The sequence below is a fragment of the Micropterus dolomieu genome, linkage group LG12, assembly GCF_021292245.1.
Source record: "Micropterus dolomieu isolate WLL.071019.BEF.003 ecotype Adirondacks linkage group LG12, ASM2129224v1, whole genome shotgun sequence".
NCBI classification, from domain to species: domain Eukaryota; kingdom Metazoa; phylum Chordata; class Actinopteri; order Centrarchiformes; family Centrarchidae; genus Micropterus; species Micropterus dolomieu.
Window position 1 is genome coordinate 14,552,923 of NC_060161.1, and position 18,645 is coordinate 14,571,567.

An 18,645-nucleotide genomic window follows, 5' to 3' on the forward strand; every position below is an offset into this window, starting at 1 on the left:
AAACAGTGGGCCTAGCTTTTATACAGTCATGATCGGCCATCTATCAACATCCCATAAATTAGGGACTACTTTCCAGTGTGTCTGCGGAGGGATTCGTCAACTGTGCATCTCTGTGCTGAGGCAGTCTGTCCAGACTTGTACTGATGTATGCATGGTGGAGAAAAGGGCAGGAGAGTGGGGTACAATTGAACCTAGTGTGTGTGTGTGTGTGTGTGTGCGTGTCAGTGTTAGAGTGTGTGTGCGTGAGTACGTGAGAGAGTGAACGTGTCCTCAAGATCTCAAGGTCTCAGATACATATCCTCACTGTTACTTTGCTGATTTATTTATTTATTTACTTAAAATGTCGAGCACTTGAAAGAGTTCTGCCTTGTGCCTGTGTGTGCATGTGCATCAGTCTGTGTGAGTGCACAGGTGGATGAGTGTGTGTGTGTGTGTGTGTGTGTGTGTGTGTGTGTGTGTGAGTAGAATAGTGAGTGTTTCAGTGATAGCTGTAGCAGGATTCCTCACACCTGATGCTGGCAATAAACACAATAGACCCCACAATAACAGGCACACACAGAACCTGCTGCTGACATGTAACAGCCTGTTACACACGCCTCCAGCTTTCTCTCTCTCTCTTCACTTTCTTTGGCATCACCACCTCCTCCTCTTTTCTCCCCACCTCCTCTTCATCATCCCCGTTCGCTCATCTGTCTCCTATTTGATTTCTCTTGTTTGTCACCCACCCCCTTTTCTCTCCACAGTCCTGCTTCCTGCTTCTGTCTGTACCTCCTCTATTTCTCTGCTCCCTCTTCTTTTTTTAATCTCCCTCTATTTGCTCCTCTCTCTTCTCCTTCTCCAATACTTTCTCCCTCTTCCTTCCACCTCCTGAATATCTGCCCTAATTCTCCTCTTCCTCCCCTTCTGTCCTCCCTGTTCTCACTGTCTGTGCCCCCTTCTGGATTTTGTTTTTGTTTCTCCTCCTTCTTCCTCCTCTCTCTTTTTCTCCCCCCTGCCTTCATCCTTTTTCCGCCATCCAATTTCCTTTGCCTCCCCCGCTTTCCTCCCCTCCTTAATATTTCTCCACTTCCCTCCTCTGCTCTTCCACACCCCCCTCACTTTTTCTCTCTACTGATGGCTCCTCTCCTCTGCCTTTCCTGCCTCACCCCTCCTCCCCCTCTTCTTCCTTCCTCTTTCTCTCTCTCTCTGGCTACTTATCCGTCTCCCTCTCTTGCCATCTTCCTCTCATGTCGGTTTCATTTTCATCTGTGTGTGTGTGTGTGTGCGTGTGCGTGTGTGTGCAAAGTGTGCGTACGTGCAAATTCTTCCCTTCCCCTCCCCCCATCCTCCCCCTACGGTGACACAGTAAAGCAGTTTCGCTTCGCTCACCTCCAGCCCCCTCCTTTCCTATCCTCTTCCTCCCCCCTTCCTCTTCCTCCCTCTCCAGTCCCATTTTCACCCCTAACACCCCCTCCCCTCCTCTCCTCCCCTCTCCCCTTGCTTCCTTCTCTCCTCTCATTAGTCAGTGTCCATGAAACTCACCATTCCACTGTCTCTCCTCGTGCTCAGTTCTCCAGTCCCTAACACATCCTCACTAATGAACAACTGCTACATCTCTCCCCTCCCTTCACCTCCCAGCTCTCTTTTCATCCTCCTCCTCTTCTTCGCTCTGTCCTCCTCTCCCTTCATCACTCCGTCTCTCTCTCTCTCCCTTCCCTCCTCTTCTCGCTCGGTTTCTCTTCGATCTTTCAGAAGAGTGTCCCTCCCACTCTCCCTTTAGCTCACTCTTTTTTCCACTTCTTTCCTCCCCCCTACCTCCCCTCCTCCTCCCCCCTCTCCCTACCTGTCTCATTCCTTCCTCTTGCCTGTCTATCTGTCAGCTCTTCTCACTTTTGTCGAGGTAAATGTGTCCCTCCTTCCCCTACACCTCACTCTGACTCCCATCCCTCTCTATGAATCCTCTGACTTTCCCTGTTATCTCAGGAGATTGACGGTGTAGAATCAGATGTGATAGAATGAACTCTGTATTTATCAAGTCGTTTCTGTCATATAGGAGGACCATCATGTGTCTGAATGTCCAGCACAGTCCTCATCTAGAGATGTTATGCTTTCTGCCATGCTAAATCATTATTACATGATTTTTATGCACTGATTTCCAAGACATTGTCACTATGTTGCACTGGCACACCATATAACTCACAATAATCTGACACAAGCTTTGTGTCAGATTTTTGAGTGTGCTGTTTATGCACACTATTTTCCCACAATGCATTGCACAAAGAAAATGGAGGAGCTGCTCATAGCTGAAAAAACAAAACAAATGTGGATGGTGGTGAAAACAGCTTTTTGAACAAAACAAACAGACAACAAGAAATCTTTTGCTGTCTATTTGGAATGTTTAATTTGTTGTAATGTTCCAGTTTGATTGACTGCCACAAGTATTGTATCATTTGCTCTTAGTATAACAAAGGTTGTTGCTTTTTGTGTAATGCAGAAACAGCCCATTAGAGACTGTTAGTATAGTGTAATCTAAAGGATCTCTGGTGCCACAAGTTGGCTGCAGTGTTTAATATAACCCACAACCTAAGTGTTGGAAAGAACTGTGTATTTTTGGAGAACCTCAATAATATTGGAACTAAACTGTAAAATAATGCTAAAGAAAAGCTAGGCATATAGGTTTTCATCCCCCTAGGAGCATGAATGTATTTAGCAAATTCCATCTGCCAGTTAGAGAGAGGGAGTTATGAGATATTAAGTTTAAATACAAGACAATCCAGCCTTTAGTTTTCAAGATACAGTGTCTTGCAAAGTGTTGACATTTTGACCTGAAGGTAGAGCTATTACAAGGTCAGTGGGTAACTAAAATCAGAAGGGATCATACTTTAGGGGTCATACTGTAATATACAGAGCAAATGTAATGCCAATGTGCCAAGTAGTTTTTCAAATACTATTCAGTGTCACTGTTATGAAAATACCAGAAGTGTGTTGTTACTAGAGAGGGAAAGCCTGTGATACAACATATATAGTAGATTATCAAATGAGGCTAAAAAGTCTCCACTGAAATCTTAAATTTAGGTCTTTTAGTGGAGTTGATGGTTGACTCATGATGCTTCACCATCAGATGTCAAAGCTGTGAGGCCTTCCACCATAGTTTGAAAACAATCCGTTTTATAAATCACTTCCACTTATTGCACAGATAAGGAAGTACCACAACAGATACCAGACATTTTCAGGCCGTAGACATTGACCCACTGTACAACCATCTCGTCTCAGTAGAATGACAAAGTAGGGTGGCTGTCCAGTCTATGTGTTGTAACTCTGTGTTGCAGGGCTCGCTGTGCTGAGAGAGGCCTCATCCTCATCCACCATTCTCCTCTGCTCCTTTCCACGCTCTATCTGTTGATTCACTCTCTCCCCGCTCCTTCTTGCCCCTGCTCTCTTGTATCTATCTATCTTTCTATCTATCTATCTTTTGGCCTGCAAGAGAACACCACACACAGCATTGCTGAGCTGAAGAGAGGGGTCTGAGCTTGTAAGTGTGTGTGTGTGTGTGTGTGTGTGTGTGTGTGTAAGCCTAGGCTATACTAGTATATATGTGGGTGGCCTGCATTTCATTATCCCCTCCAAAGAGATGTAGAGAAAGTCTATTTTTATAGATATAGGCTACATATTTATAGAAATATGTAGAGTAAGACAAACAGTTCTCAACTGCGAAATGGGATGTTTTTGGGTATGTGTCGGCTATCCAAAACAGACTGCTTACAATGAGCGTTAGGTCTGTATGCAGACTCTCAGAGCCTCATCACGCCCCCTACTGACATATGAAATAAATAGTTTTTCTACCGACAGCCAACAGACAGATTCCCTGAAGACAAAAGACTGTAGGCGGGGTTTAAAGACTGGGCCATCTGCGTGGTGGGGAGGGCTGCTGGTGTGTGTGTGTGTGTGTGAGAGAGAGAGAGAGATGGAGAGAACCCCCTATACAAGGCCTTTATTTGCATTATGAAAAAGTGGGTAGGCTTGCAAAGGTGGCCATCTCATATCCCACCAAACCAAGAACTCACAGAGTGGCCTATAGAGTAATACTTTACTCTTTTGTTTGGGGTCCGCATTACTGTATGTAATAGTAATAAATCAAATGTTCCTTTTGTATTCTTGTGAATACAAATCTTTTTTATTCTTCTGACAAACACCGCATAAACGCCTTATTACACTAAAAAAGGAAATATTTCATGTTTTATGTTTTATATGGGCTATGTAGGAAGAAATTATTATTTTTACTTGCCAAAAGACTATTGAAAGACAAAGAAATTCACAGTCTTTTCTCCTGCATAGTGGGTCACTTTAACTCCAGAGAGGTCTAACCCCCTGTAATGACCAAATGATCCAAATCCAGTTGTTTGGAATTTGGGAGGGGTATTGTCAGCTATCAACACCAATTACACATATAGAGCAAATGAAAATCCACTGTATTCAACCATGTCGTGTGTCATTGTCTGTAGCAGACTGCTTCAACATGTCATTACTTGACAATCAGCTTTAAAAGCAATTTTCATGAAATTAGGATAAAGGTCATGAGGTGTTAAACTGAGAAAACAATGTTAAGTTCAGGATTTTGGGGCTATTAAAGAGGGCCTGGGGTCTCCATGATCCTGAATAGAACATGTGGGTTAAGTGTAAAAGACATAACAGGTACTAAAATAAATACAAACACACAGATTTGATCCTAAACTATCAGTCATCACCTATTTTAATAAAGGATAAATGGTTTTAATCATCTTTGAAGACTGCCAAACATTTACTGCTTCTTAAATTTGAGACTTTGCTGCCCATCTTTGTAATAAATAAAGTCAATATTGTTGTGTTTTGGTCACGCAACTTTGTAGATGTCTCCTAGGGCTGAGAGAAATTATGTTGGGCATGTCTTCTGATATTTCAAGAGAATAATCGATAGTTGAAGTTGAAGAACAAATAAAATGTCTACATATCAAGCTTTTTTAAATGTACATATTAAAATGTAAAATGTAATTGCTATCATATTCCTAAAGGTAAATGGTATCCTTTTGTCTCATTGGTAATCACTCTGTGGTCCCATAATATTCTCACAGTGGCCTACACTTTAATATAGCACTCCTCTACATCTTTGCTATTGCTTTCTCACTTAATGAAAGAATATGCAGCTGTGTATTTTCTGCTGCAGGATGAGGGAGAGACACCACAGTGTGCTTTATGCTTCACCAGCCAATTACAGTGTTTGCAAGAGCTGGCGTAAGAGTGCCCAAATGCAGAGGCAATAAAAGTTAAAATAAAACACTTTCGTTAGCTACTCATCTTATATCATGTATGATGGAAAAAATAAAGGGCTGTAATATGAATTCAGTGACTTCAAACTCCACGTCGCCCTCTAGTAGTCACTGTGGTAAACTGCTAAAGAGGGAGATGGGTCCCTCTTTGAAAAAGGACCCACATCTGACAAAACTGAGTAAAATGTTACAGATATGATGTTTATATTACACTTAAAGCAACATTATATAAGATTAATCTTTTGTGTGATTTGTGTAAGGACAGCTGTACACATGCAGTTATTATGATTAAATTACTAAGTCAGCAACTTTGCTAACACAGCCAAACATCAAGCAAGTGCAATATTACTTACTAGTCCAACAGAAAGAAGACCAGCTCAGCGTCTGTCTTGCAGCCTTTTATTTTATGAAGCTCTCGCCAACGTCCAGCAGCCTCTTGCTTGGTCACTCTCTTTTTAGCTTCCTGTAAACGTCCTCTTCGGTCTCTTCGCCTCTGCCATTCGCTAACATTACGTCCACAAAGGTTGCTCACTCTCCACAAGCAGCGTCATAATGCTGCTTGAAACTTTGGTGGCAAGGGAGCCAATACAGCTAGACAGCAACCGACGCAAGAGCACGTACAGTAACCTTACCAATGTTGAGATTTTTAGCTAGTGGCTAAACCTCTGTCTATGAAACCTCTGGCAGATTTTCCTTGAGTCAACAACTTTGCTAACACAGACAAACATCAAGCATCAAGTAGGCCAGTTCGGCATCCTTTCAGCTCTTTTTGCTCACGCCAACACATAAAAGCCAGTCTGATATTTACTCTTGTCTGATCTCTTGCTCTGTCACTCTCTCTTGTTCTCTTCCTCGCTTCCTCCACCGTCTTCTTCAGTCTCTTCGCAGCATCTGCTATGATAACCAAACTCAGAATATCGAGCTAGGTTCTTCCAAAGAACGTACGTTGTACATTAAGTGCTCTTTGCTTCTTCTTAAAGCTAAAGTAGCTCGCTGAAGAGTTGTGTTGATGTGCAATGTGGTGCTGTAAAGCATTATGTTGTGCTCGCGATATATTTCCTGCCCAGGATTTCAGTGTTACACAGTGCCAATACCAGGAGTCTCGGGCCAGAGTGGCAATGACAGAAACGCCATTCACCCTATTACAAATCCCTGTACGATTGATCCCTGTATGACATTGATTTTGAATGATAATGTTGCTTTAAACCTTAGGTCGATATATGAAGAGACTGAAATGTGCTACAAAGCATCCCTGGAACATTTTATGTAGCTTCTTCTGGTAATATCAAAACCCCATTTTGCAACCTGTTGATTTAGGAAATACATGGGTTTTTGCAAAACTGAATATAATCACAGCCACAGGGTTTTAGAAACACTCAGCCCCTCCATCCCAGATACTTTTGAAGAGACGTCATAATTCTGTGAATTTCTCTAGATATTTGGATATTTTTGATATTCATGTAACAGTTCAACAGTTGAATGTCCCAGATATGGATGATCTAAAACCCAGATTGTTCTCTACTCTGCCAGGGATACATTATGATGATTGCTAAATTGTTCTCATGCATTTTATATTGGTAACACACTTGTAAACTGCACTTCAGGCCTCCATAATGCCAGAAAAGAAATACTGAGGACATGATCTCTGCATCCTACAGCTCATGGCTGAGGTTTGCTCTGTTGAAGTCCCCGAGAACAATGAGCAGGGAGTCTAGATGTTTTTTCTCACCTTTAGCTATCTGGTTGGCCAGGTGTACTAACGCCTTACTAACACAGGCCTGAGGTGGAATGTAAACAATGACCAGAACAAACGAGGAAAACTTCCGCGGTCAATAAAAATGTTTTTTTACAAATAAAAGCAGCAATATCACAGTGTAGAAGTAGGCTTCTCTGTTACAAGTAAAAGTCCTGCATTCTACATAAGAATTAGCATCACAATATATTAAAAGCACCAAAAGTAAAAACTCATTATACAGAACAGCCCATTTCAGAATATTATATTAGCTATTGGATTATAATTATTGATTAATGTGTAAGCATCATTGATGTTGCAGGTAAAGGTGGGGCTAATTTGAACTAGCCTATTTAGTATAGGCTGGGTAACTTAATCCATAATAATATATCATAATTCCTTAAGTGGTTTTATTTTGTATTAATAATAATTGCAATCAGTAAAGTAATTAGTAACTAAATTTGACAAAACTATATGTAGTAGAGTAAATGTGTAAAGTAGCATAACATGGAAATACTCTACTAGTAAAGTAGGCTACAAGTAGCCTACCTTATAATTGTAGGTACTTAAAGCACAGTATTAGAGTCAATGTACTTATATTCCACCACTGAATTTCTGTTGGTTGTTATGATATGTTATCTTCTGTCAAATAATTAAAATGTCTGTTTCTGTAAGTGACCGTAAGGTTATCCTCCAACAACGTGAAGTGCGACGCCCTTCTTCAGCCCCGTCCAGCCTCTGAGGGTCTGGCGTCACTTTCCAAACAAGGAAACCATATTCGCGCTAAAGTAGTGGTGCATTCAAAAACTGTCGGAATATTGACAGACAGGTATTTTGTGGACAGGACTTACGTGTGTATGGTAGCGTGGCCGAGCGGTCTAAGGCGCTGGATTAAGGCTCCAGTCTCTTCGGGGGCGTGGGTTCGAATCCCACCGCTGCCAGGAAACTTTTCCGGTAGTAAAGCGTTGTCCCACAAACTCGAATACGCTTACGTAAAGATGTCTGATTGTGCTGACAATTTTACTCTCATGCAAACCAAGCAAGGAAGTTCTTCTCAACATGAAATAGAAGGTTCATCTACAATTAATATTAATGTAGTAGTTTCTATGTTTATTTGATAATGAATATCGTATTTTTTTGTTTTAAGAACTGTGCAACAATAAAAAATTAAACAATAATAAAAAAACAACAACAATGACAACCATGAATACTCTGAGGTAGTGGTGGAAATAAGCTACATAGCCTACTCACAGGACAGTCTATGGTAAGTACATTTTTTAGGTACTTTCAATCACTTCTGCTTTAAACTTCCACTTTACTGTGAAGATTAAGTCTTATACAAAACATATAATGACCTTACAACATGTGATGAATTGTTACAGGATAAACCACCCAAAGTTGTATTACAAGTATCCGACTACAATGTACCACCACTAACAATAATCCAACTGTAATATAACTACGTTACAGTACATTTTGCTGATAACCCTTACTTTATTTTACTTAGCAACATTTTGAGTGCAGGACTTTTTTATTATTATTATCATTTAGGAAATGCAACTCTTCTTTGTAGAATATCGAAAATATTGGAAAAAAGTTAAATGTAAAATAATAAAGAAGGTGCTTATCTACAGAAAGTTTACTGGTAAGTTTTCCTCCCAAAGTTTTGGATTATAGTTCTTGAAAGTCCATTTGAGACAGTGCGGCCTCGGAAGTCTGAGCTCGTTTAGAGCATTTGAACGCAGCATAATTGGACGACGGAGACGAGAGGAAAGGAAAGGGCAAAGGAAGGGACCCGTAATAAATTCAGCCTCGCACTCTTGGCGCCAATCCGATTTAAAGAGAAAGAAAAAAACAGAAACATTTTCATTGACGTTTTTAATGAAAGTTCGCCTGACTGCTGCTTCTCCCATCGGTCGGTGCCGTTAGCCAGCTAGCCTCGTTAGCACACTATCTATCATTGCCATATTAATCTGGCCCTCTTCTCTCTGTAGTCACGATACTAATAAGTCAGCAGCAGTAGAGCACGGGGACAATAGAGGTGTGTTTCTACAGGGGGATCGATAAGACACAGCTGCGAAATGGGGGTGAGTTGTAACCGTGTGTGTTTTGCTTAATGTCTCGGTGCGAGGTGATACAATGAATAAATAAATGCGTGATGGTGAGAGGAGAGAAAGAAAGAAGGAAGGGGGGGAGGAGGAGGAAGGGAAAGGAAGAGAGACCATGGTGGATTGATATTAGTTAAAGGTGTCGGTTGGCACCGGGGTGGCTGTGCTGTTAGCCGTGTAGCTGCCTCCACATAGCTTCAAACAGCTTTATAACACCAGCCCGAGCGTACACGCAGCGTTGTGTGGCATCGTTTTCAGCATCATTACTGCATTGTCCTCGCCGCTGTGCACACTTAACTTCTGATGTGGGTTGTGCCATTGTTAGCCTGCTAGCTGTGTTAGCCACTTAGGAATGCAATGTTAATGCCGAGTGCTTGGCTAGCTGTTACTGCTAACCACTTGTGTGTGTGTGTGTTTGTGGGGACGTTTGACCCAAAAAGAAAACACAAAACCGTGTGATGGATTAAGCCACCTGGTTTTAATACATGTGGGCTTGTAGGATGCCAATGGTGTACCCCCACCGGGCCTGCACTCATGCTGCAAAGCCGAGTTAGTATCCTTAACTTAAGGTAGTCTGTGTAAGCAGACTTAAGTTTATCCTCCACTTTCACTCCAGATAAACCAATCCACGTGTTTTCACCACAGCCCCAGCTCAGTCTGCAGCCTTCCCTGTGCTTGGTACAAAGTTTAAGGGCTGAGCTGAAGTTGGCTAATTTAGTTCCCTCTTCTGCTCAGGTCCTGATCTAATGACATAATTTAGCTAATTCCTGCTTGTTTGTCCGTAAAGCACATTTCTGCACTGTAAACATGTTGTAAATACATGGGGCTTCCCAGGATCAAGGGTATTGTAAACTGTATACACTGTTAAACTGTGGTTAGGTTCTGCAACTAATAATTATTTTTCAGGGTAATGTCTCCAGATGGCTTGTCCAAAGTCCAAATATTTCTAATTAATGAGACAGATGAACAGCAAATCCTAAGATGCGAAGAAGAAAAGAAAGAAAGAAATGTTCTGTGTTTTTTCTGTATTGCTGATTTTTAAATGATTAGTTATCAAATGGTGGCAGATTATTTTCTGGAGTTAAATGACTAATCCTTTTAGTACTGATGTGCAGGTGTCCTTTTTATTAATGCTAGCAACCCTGACATTAAGTGCAAGTTTCAAGCCACTTCTGCTGTGAGTGATTCAGTGTTACATTTCTCTATGAATTACAGGCGTCGGTGATTAAAGACAGCTAATATGGGAAACACGTTTATAACAGCTGTTGAAGCGAGTGGTTTTCTCTCTGTTGCAAGGCATGGATGCATTGGAGTAATTTGTGTGAATTATGGCTGCACCATTGCTGATACCAGCATGCGATATCAAGCCAAGAGCATGCTAAATTAGAGTATCAGTGTCAGGGAATTTTTCCAATACAATAGTCACACACTGGGAGAAATATGCGACATCAGCAATATAAACAGGCCACTGTTTTACACAGCATTGGTCATAATAGCTACTCATATGAATATCAATGCTGCTTTTTTATCTTGCTGTTGCTCTTTTTTTATGGACTGGGTGATCATGTTCATAATATACTTTTATAAGTGTAACTGTTCTGCATGACTGACCTCCCATTTGTTTGTTTTTTTTCTAGTTGTACGTTTTCTTAGGTTTGAGGTTTGTTCTGTTCTTGGGTCATTAAGTCTCTTTTGCCGTGTTGATGTGTGAGAAAATACTTCTGCAAGTAAGGTCTGCACTAGAGCCCGACCGCTAAATGTGCATACCGATATTGTCAGCCGATACGAGCTAAAAATCCACCACAAAACACAGCAGTCAGCTGATGTAATCAGATGTACTTTTGTTCAAAGTATTATTTATAACAATAAAAGGTTTGTTTGTAAACTGCATCATGTCATCTTATCTTGGTGAGGTCTCATAACTACACATAACAAATGTTAGCGACAATCTTTGTTTATGTTATGTGTTTCTGAAAGAAGGGGGAGGAAAAAGAATATCAGGTGATGTATATCGGAGTATTTGATTTTAAAATCCTCGAATATCAAAATCGGTATCGGTCTTAAAGCTTCCACTCGGGCTCTAGTCTGCAGGCACACAGAACATAACTTGTAAATTTATATTTAGAGGTTAACAAGTACATAGGTGAATAGGAAAAAAAAAAAACAAAGCTGCTAAATCCAGGTGCAACTAATTTTCCATAATGCTTTTATTTCCCCCTTAAATTTAAATTTAGCCTGAAGTTACATCTCTAGGAAGGACTATACAGTACATTTAATGGTATTAACATAGGAGTGACTTACTTTCTTTCTTTAATTGCACTCAGGAATGAACTAAATAAAAGAAGCTGAATAGCTTTTTGTGTGTTACCCGTGGAGCCTGCCTGCGTTGGGCTCTTTGATCTTTGTTACCGGGCTTAATGATAATGTCTTGTTATCCGACATGCTAGCTCTTCTTATGCACCAAAATGCTGCAGTTCCTTTTCATGTTATAACAAGGGCCTGCACACGTCTTCGATCAATTTTAGACACCAGGAAGAATGTTATCATATCTAACAAGAGCCAGCAGACACTAAATTATAATTACTGCCCAACAGTGGGTGTCAGATAAAAAAGGATTAGTTTAAGTGTGTAATTGATCGTGCGAAATGGAGAAGAGGATTGATAAAGTGACAAAAAAATCTCAGAGATTGTCAATAAATGAAATTAAGAAATTGTTACAGTTCTTTGTTTTCTGACACCTATGTCAAATATCTTTTCCCTCCTTCCATTCTTTTTGTTCCCGTGGCCCTGCATTTCTCCTCTGCATGCCTGCTACCATCTCAACACATTCCTCATTTCCTGTGTCCAGAGGAAGTCCAACAGAGCGAAGGAGAAGAAAGCCAGACGTCTGGAGGAGAGGGCAGCTATGGATGCCGTCTGTGCCAAGGTGGACGCAGCCAATAAGGTAATTTTGGTTGCAGATTACTCAACAGTGGCAGTGGGCCACAGGGCGGGCTTTTGAGGGGACGTTTGGGGAGATGGAGTGACCTTATTTAAGGAATTGGCAATCATCTTGTTCAGGATACAGAGGTTGCGGTGGTAGCTGCTCGCTGACTGCAAAACAGGTGCAAAATGTGCAGTGGTGTAGTTCTGACAGTCTCAAAAGTACATTTATTTTTAACATGTCATGCCATAATCAACTAAGTGCTTTGTATAAAAGCACCCACCACTTGGCCCTGTTACGTGCTGTTTCAGGCTTTCCAGTGGATTCATATTGCAACGAGCACGACACTTAAAACCTCCGTTGTGAGCTGGGACTTTTTATCACTTGTTAGGTTACAGTGTTAGACGTGGTTCCATGTAATGACACCAAAAGCACTCCTTGCCCTAATAAGAGCTGTATTTGACATTTACATGGCAGGAAAAGCCAAACAGTGCCATATGTTTTGTTATGCATAATTAATCAGCATTGTTAAATCCTACCCATCTACAGCTCTTGTAGCTTGGAGGTGGGCTAGAGCATTAGTAAACCTTAGTAGGAAGCCTGGAGGAGAACAAAGCTCACGCACTCGCCTCGAGCTGAGCTGCAGCCGCTTCCTCAACAACCTCTGAACAGGCCTGCCTGCGCTTATTACTTTCCTGTGCCATTTTGTCCCAAAATGGGGCACTCTGTGTTGCATGCTGTTCCCTCTCCCGCCCCTTTCCACTGTTGATGTGCTAACAGTGAAGGAATGCAAGAAATTCTCCCGGAGCTGCATTTATTTTTATTTATGCTCTCGCCAACAGCAGTGGATCTTGACTTGGACTTTTGTTTCAAATGAACAAATAGTGGATTCACTGGGTTTAAAACAACAACCAGACATGGTAAGTTCTCCTCAGCCCTAAAATGGAGGAGAGGTGTGGATGGATTGCTGAACAGGCCTACCAGGCACAGGCCCACGGGCCCAAGGGGTCAGAGGGCCCCTAAACAAAAGCTTGTGTGTGTTTAGATTGTTATAACCAAAAAGTCAAATGGCTCATTCAAAAGTCCTGATCTAGTTTTTCATTCTGACACCGCCGAACTGATATTTATTTGATATTCTAGTTTCCCTAATATAGCTGTGTAGTTCACATGTCTTTGCCCTGGGCCCCAATGTCTCATTATATGTGCAGAGAGAGGGGTTAACTTAATTTGAGATTATCTATGCACTCAAGACCAAGGAAATGATCCGGGTTCTTTTTATGAGTGACTAATGGGGCTATAACAATAATAGCCCTGTGATTTCCCTGCCTGTATGGGCCCCGTTTGGCCCATTTCGGCTCCAGAGCCTGTAGTTGAGCCTAAGGGGTCCTCAGGTTGGAAGTGCAGTCTCCATTACTGTCTATTTTTGGGGGCATTTTCTGCATTCACAAGTAAAAGAAGCGTTTGATTTGAAAACCCAGAAGGGTAGGGGTGCAACTACGATAATTTTTTATTAACGATTAATCTGCCATTTATTTTACTGATGTGTTATTATCATTTTAAGACAACACAAAACGGATAATCCTTACATTTGAGAAGCTAGACAAAACAAGTATATGGCGTTTTTGCTTGAATGTCTCTAGTGATTAAAGGATTATGTGAAGTTGACTAATTATTTCAGCTATACAGATTTTTAAACATTTGTTTAGACATTGTTAATCAAGCTAGAGGAAAATTGGTCAAACATTTGGTGTAAAGTAAAAGTATGTGTACATTACATTTCTCCCAAAACAATAGGAGCTTTTCCATTGGGGACAGTATAATAAGAGACTCTGGCATAAAGGGAGAAAATATTTGATACTTTTGTGTTTTGAACGTCGCTTGAGCTAAATTTGCCCCTTCTCCCCACAGCTTGATGACCCACTGGCTGCCTTCCCAGCCTTCAAAAAGTACGACAGAAATGGGTACGCATTGCTTTGCACGCCTACAAAGGACTTATTCAGCATTTCATGAAATACTTCCTTGTTTAATTTTCTACATGGGGGCGAGAGTTGGTCCGCTGGTGGTATTTATATCTGTTGTTTCTCTGACTTTACTACAGTGTAGACACAGACTCATGCGCACACACATGTTTACTTGTCTTCCCGTCCAGGCTGAACCTGCAGATAGAGTGTAAGAGAGTGACCACCCTCAACCCGCTGTCCGTCGAGTGGGCCTTCGAACTCACCAGAGCCAACATGCAGGCGCTGTAAGGAGTCTGTTTTGTCCTGTTCTCGTAGTTAAAGGTGTAGTTCAGGAACACAGTGATGAACGGAGAGGCTCTCATAGATCTGAATGGTAGATTACAGTATAGGAAGAAGCGCAGACGAGCCAGAAATGCTTTGTGTGCAGGAACACTGAAGAGAGACATCAGTCGGCTGCAGAGTAAGATGTGGATCAGGGAATAAATTGGACTGTACACACCTGTGGAGAAGAGATGGAGGCAGAGAAATGACAACCATGTATCTTATCTCACTTTGCCAGAATTTGAGTAGAAAAATTGCGCCCAGTCAGTGGAAACAAAATTAGTTCCTTGTTTGAGTGGCACGGCCACTCAGCAGCCTGATGATGGGGAGAAATGAGAGAGTAAAAATTTGGCATGTCACGTTTGAGTCGACCTATTTTCCTTTGGCCATGCTGTAGGTATGAGCAGAGCGAGTGGGGGTGGAAGGAGAGGGAAAAGAGGGATGAGATGAACGACGAGAGGGCGTGGTACCTACTGGCCCGCGACGGCGACTCTGCCCCCGTGGCCTTCTCTCACTTCCGATTCGACGTGGAGTGTGGGGAGGAGGTTTTATATTGGTAAGGCACCGAGCCATCCTTTTATTTTAACAACAGCCAGAGAAAGGATGTATTTCACTTGTTACTTTTTATTGCAATATGCCCACTCTGGTCTAACTTATCTCGACTCTCCAGCTATGAGGTGCAGCTAGAGAGCAGAGTGCGGAGGAAAGGACTCGGCAAGTTCCTCATCCAGATACTACAGCTCATTGCTAACAGGTAAAATCCACAGCTGCCGTCATGGCTGTGTGACTTTGTGTGAAATTCAGATGCTTCTGAGTGTGTATGAATAATCCATGTGAATGTGGTTAAATGTTTTCATTGTCTGCTAATGGCTGTAAAAAAAATATATATGTTCTGATTTTACAGTGGTCTCTATGGCTCCTATGTATCAGCTTGGAAAGTCCAACAAATTTTTTTGTATCCTGTAAGATTTTACATTTTAGTGATGAGCTTGTTGTAATGACACTGAACAATTTTATCACAATGTGGTTTAAAGAATAAGGGTAGTCTCTTCTGTTTTTGTCCCATGAAAAGGACAAAGACTATATGTAAACAATGCAGGAATTAAAAGATGTCGTCCTTCAGTCATGTGAAACTAAGGTAAATATGTTTGTTTCTGTCCAGTACACAGATGAAGAAAGTGATGCTGACAGTTTTCAAACACAACCACGGGGCTTACCAGTTCTTCAGAGAAGCTTTACAGTGAGTAGTCTGGCTCCACAAACGGTGTGGACTTTTAACATTAAAGGCAAGACTTGGGATTGTTTGTAAGTTTGTCTTTGTGAATGGGCTGATTTATTTTTTATATATATATATGGACAAACGCACAAGGGTGACTGTAATATAATGTACAGATATGCAACGTGTCCGAAGCTCCGTTTTTTCCCTGTAGAGCAGTGGTTACCAACCTGGGGGGTTGGGACCCCCACAAGGGGTCGCCGGTTCAATCTGAAGGGTCGTGACATTATTTACAGGATATGTAAGCAGAACAAAACATATTTCTACAACACAACACTTTATTCTGATATTTGCTTCTTTTTTTTCTTTTTTTTTTTTTACAAATGACTGCATCAGTTTAGGGATTAACCTTTTTAGAAATTATTAAAACAAATCAAGGGAGGAATAAAAAATCACATAACATGTTCCAACAGACATTGCCGTGTTTTAAGGGGTCACACGCCAAAAGAGCTGAAAAGCACTACTCTAGAGCTTCTGCTCTTTTTAACTTGAGATCATATCATACTGGAGTACACAGTATGGGCTTCTTTAGGAAACCTTTTGTCCTGTAGTTATTTAATGTGAACATTAAGTTGATATTATGCGTGTAACAGTGAGTGAGCGACTGAGGGATTGTTTAGTTAAAATGACGCAAATACATGCAGAAGAACAATTGCCAGTGTTGACGGCTGCCTTCACAAGTACATGTCCAAAAGAAAAAAAGACTCCTCCTTTCATGTAAGTTCTCTGACCTCCTTCCTTGTTCACCCCCCCCCCCCCCCCCCCCCCCCCCCCCCCCCCCCCCCCCGTTACCAACAATCTCCACATCCACCTCAAACTCTCCTTCTTGCAGAAAAACTCAACCTGACTCTTTCACATAAGCCTTTTTTTCCCCACAAGGGGAATATGCACATGACCTCGCCTTCCTCTCCACTCAACTCAGAATTTATTCACCCCTTAAAATAAGGCTGTAGAAACAGGCTTGTCAAACTACTATTGTTCATAATATCTCAGTCCCAAGTATTGCAGTCTTTGACAAAAAAAAAAAGGAAAGAACTGCTGTCTGTTTGGTGTTCTTTCTTTAGACTTACCTCACTGAACACTTGACTTTATCTGGCCTGCTGTGGAAGTTAGTTTCGCTCTCTTAAACACTGGTTCATGAGATAAGTATGGCTTTGCTGTGACACTGTTTACTTATCAAGTGTGGCCCAATGTGCTGTCCAAACACCAGCTGACTGGCCAGAAAGTTCCAAAAGGATTGCGCAACACGAACCAAACACATTTCACAAGGAGACAAAATTCTCCACAAAAGTGAAGCAAAAACGTAGTTTGCTACCTTTAATTAAGTTAATTGGATAATGATAGAGTTTTCAGAAAGACTACACACACGTGAATGCTCATACTGCATTCTCAAAGGAAGTGTGAGGGTTTAACATGACTGCGGTCCGAAACAGACCAACTTCTCAACAAATCTCAGAAAGTAAACAGCGTACCATTTCTGACTTTTGCACCCCTCCCCCTTTCCCACTGTCCCTCTTCCTGTGTCATTAAGAGTATCTCTAGGCGGCTCTATAAATATTGTGGCAGGGAGGGTGAAGGCCAGCAGGAGCTGGCTGGTCTTCCATCAGCCCTGCTAATGAACAGGCACTCTGGCACCTTTAGCATCATGCTCTGCTGCAGAATGCCTTTGCTTTCAGGTGTTTCTCCTGCTTCACAGAGCAGCACTCGCTGCTTTTCTATCTGAGTGACTGTTCCTCCTTCTTCCTTTCCCTTTACTCAAGACACAAATATAACCTGGGCTTTGGGATGCTTTCATTGACATCCATAATCACTTGGGTGACAAATTGAGTGAGTTAGCCTACATGTTGGAATGCTGGAAGCTTTGCTTCTTACATAATAAATGCAGCTTAACTATACTGTCCTACTGGGAGTGTAATCACAGTTAACTAATTTATTTAAATGGAGTAGGATTACTCATCAATACTCCCCAGTCTTTTTGTGTTTTGATTTTGTGTTTACGCCACAAAGGCTAAAAGATGCACTGTTATTTTAAAAATAAGAGTGGCATGTTGGTATAAAGGCGCTCTATCATATTATCAACATGATGAACAAGTCCTTCTGCTTTCCTCCATTATTTTCTGTCATCCAGGTAACAGGATATCTAGATATAATATGTACCTTTCTCATATTAGTTTGCAGGCTACCACTCATCATCTTCATAATTAATAGTCAAGATTACGGATATCATGTAAACATCTGCTTGAACTATTAGCTTAGTCTGGGTATTCACAGTAATTGTGATTTGTGTGCATTCTTATTTTCTGTGTCATTTAGATTAGCATTGTTATTAATAGCAGTCAGTAGAGGCTCCACAGCTTGGTGGAAATAGACGGATGGATTGCCAGGTCAGAGATCAGGTCCTGGACCTTCCCTGGTTGGATTCTCATACACATTGACCTACTTAGAGGCTACATGGAGGTGAACGCATGTCTGCAGGCCTAGGTGCATCTGAGCCCCTTACTCTACAGGCCATGCCAGGGGAAGGGAGGAGAAGAGGTTGGGCAACTCATACCCTCACTCGATGCTTACCTTTTGTGCAGGAAGCGGGGTCTGGGGTGTGGAGGGGAGAGTTAAAAAGGTGAACGGCAGCTGAGCTCTGCTGAGGGAGAAAAGTAAGCTGATTGCAGCGCCCACGTTCTGCTGGAGAGTGCTGTATTTGGCATTGTGCTGGAGGAGAGCTATGCGCTGCCCTTGATGTTGGGTGTCTGGTTTTGTTCTGCAACAGTTCACTATGAATTAGTTAAACGGTAGACTGGATATAAGGAAGCTATGAAACATGCCTCAGAGGGAGAGAATGTGTAAACTCTCAGGCTTCACAAAGACTTACGATATTCTGAAAACACTACACGCTATCACACAATACCACCTACGCATATTCATCAAACAGAAAGCATTACATTGAAGGCATCACACACACACACACACAACTGGCAATTAATCTTCACAAAAGCATCATACGAAACCAACAAACACTGAGTCTGTTTTGTGTCTTTCACACTTGCA

The 18,645-nt window shown here is 41.6% G+C and overlaps 1 protein-coding gene and 1 non-coding gene across 4 annotated transcripts in view; both read left to right on the forward strand.

Moving 5' to 3' along the window:
• Nucleotides 1-7,873: 7,873 nt before the first annotated feature.
• trnal-aag lies at nucleotides 7,874-7,955 on the forward strand. Its single transcript has one exon. It is a non-coding gene; the product is annotated as a tRNA-Leu (tRNA).
• A 185-nt stretch (nucleotides 7,956-8,140) lies between these two features.
• The window catches only part of naa40 (N-alpha-acetyltransferase 40, NatD catalytic subunit), a 181,026-nt gene continuing 170,521 nt past the window's right edge, over nucleotides 8,141-18,645 (forward strand). Inside the window, exons 1-8 of one of the 3 annotated variants that reach the window (XM_046065129.1) lie at nucleotides 8,769-9,101; nucleotides 11,971-12,066; nucleotides 13,954-14,006; nucleotides 14,195-14,290; nucleotides 14,725-14,883; nucleotides 14,998-15,081; nucleotides 15,490-15,567; nucleotides 15,758-15,844. In XM_046065129.1, the coding sequence (XP_045921085.1) occupies nucleotides 9,096-9,101; nucleotides 11,971-12,066; nucleotides 13,954-14,006; nucleotides 14,195-14,290; nucleotides 14,725-14,883; nucleotides 14,998-15,081; nucleotides 15,490-15,567; nucleotides 15,758-15,827 (642 nt within the window). In that variant the 5' untranslated portion in view covers nucleotides 8,769-9,095 and the 3' untranslated portion in view covers nucleotides 15,828-15,844. Of the gene's footprint in view, nucleotides 8,279-8,768; nucleotides 9,102-11,970; nucleotides 12,067-13,953; nucleotides 14,007-14,194; nucleotides 14,291-14,724; nucleotides 14,884-14,997; nucleotides 15,082-15,489; nucleotides 15,568-15,757; nucleotides 15,845-18,645 lie in introns of those variants that run through there. The other 2 variants (XM_046065128.1, XM_046065127.1) reach the window with 2 other exon arrangements.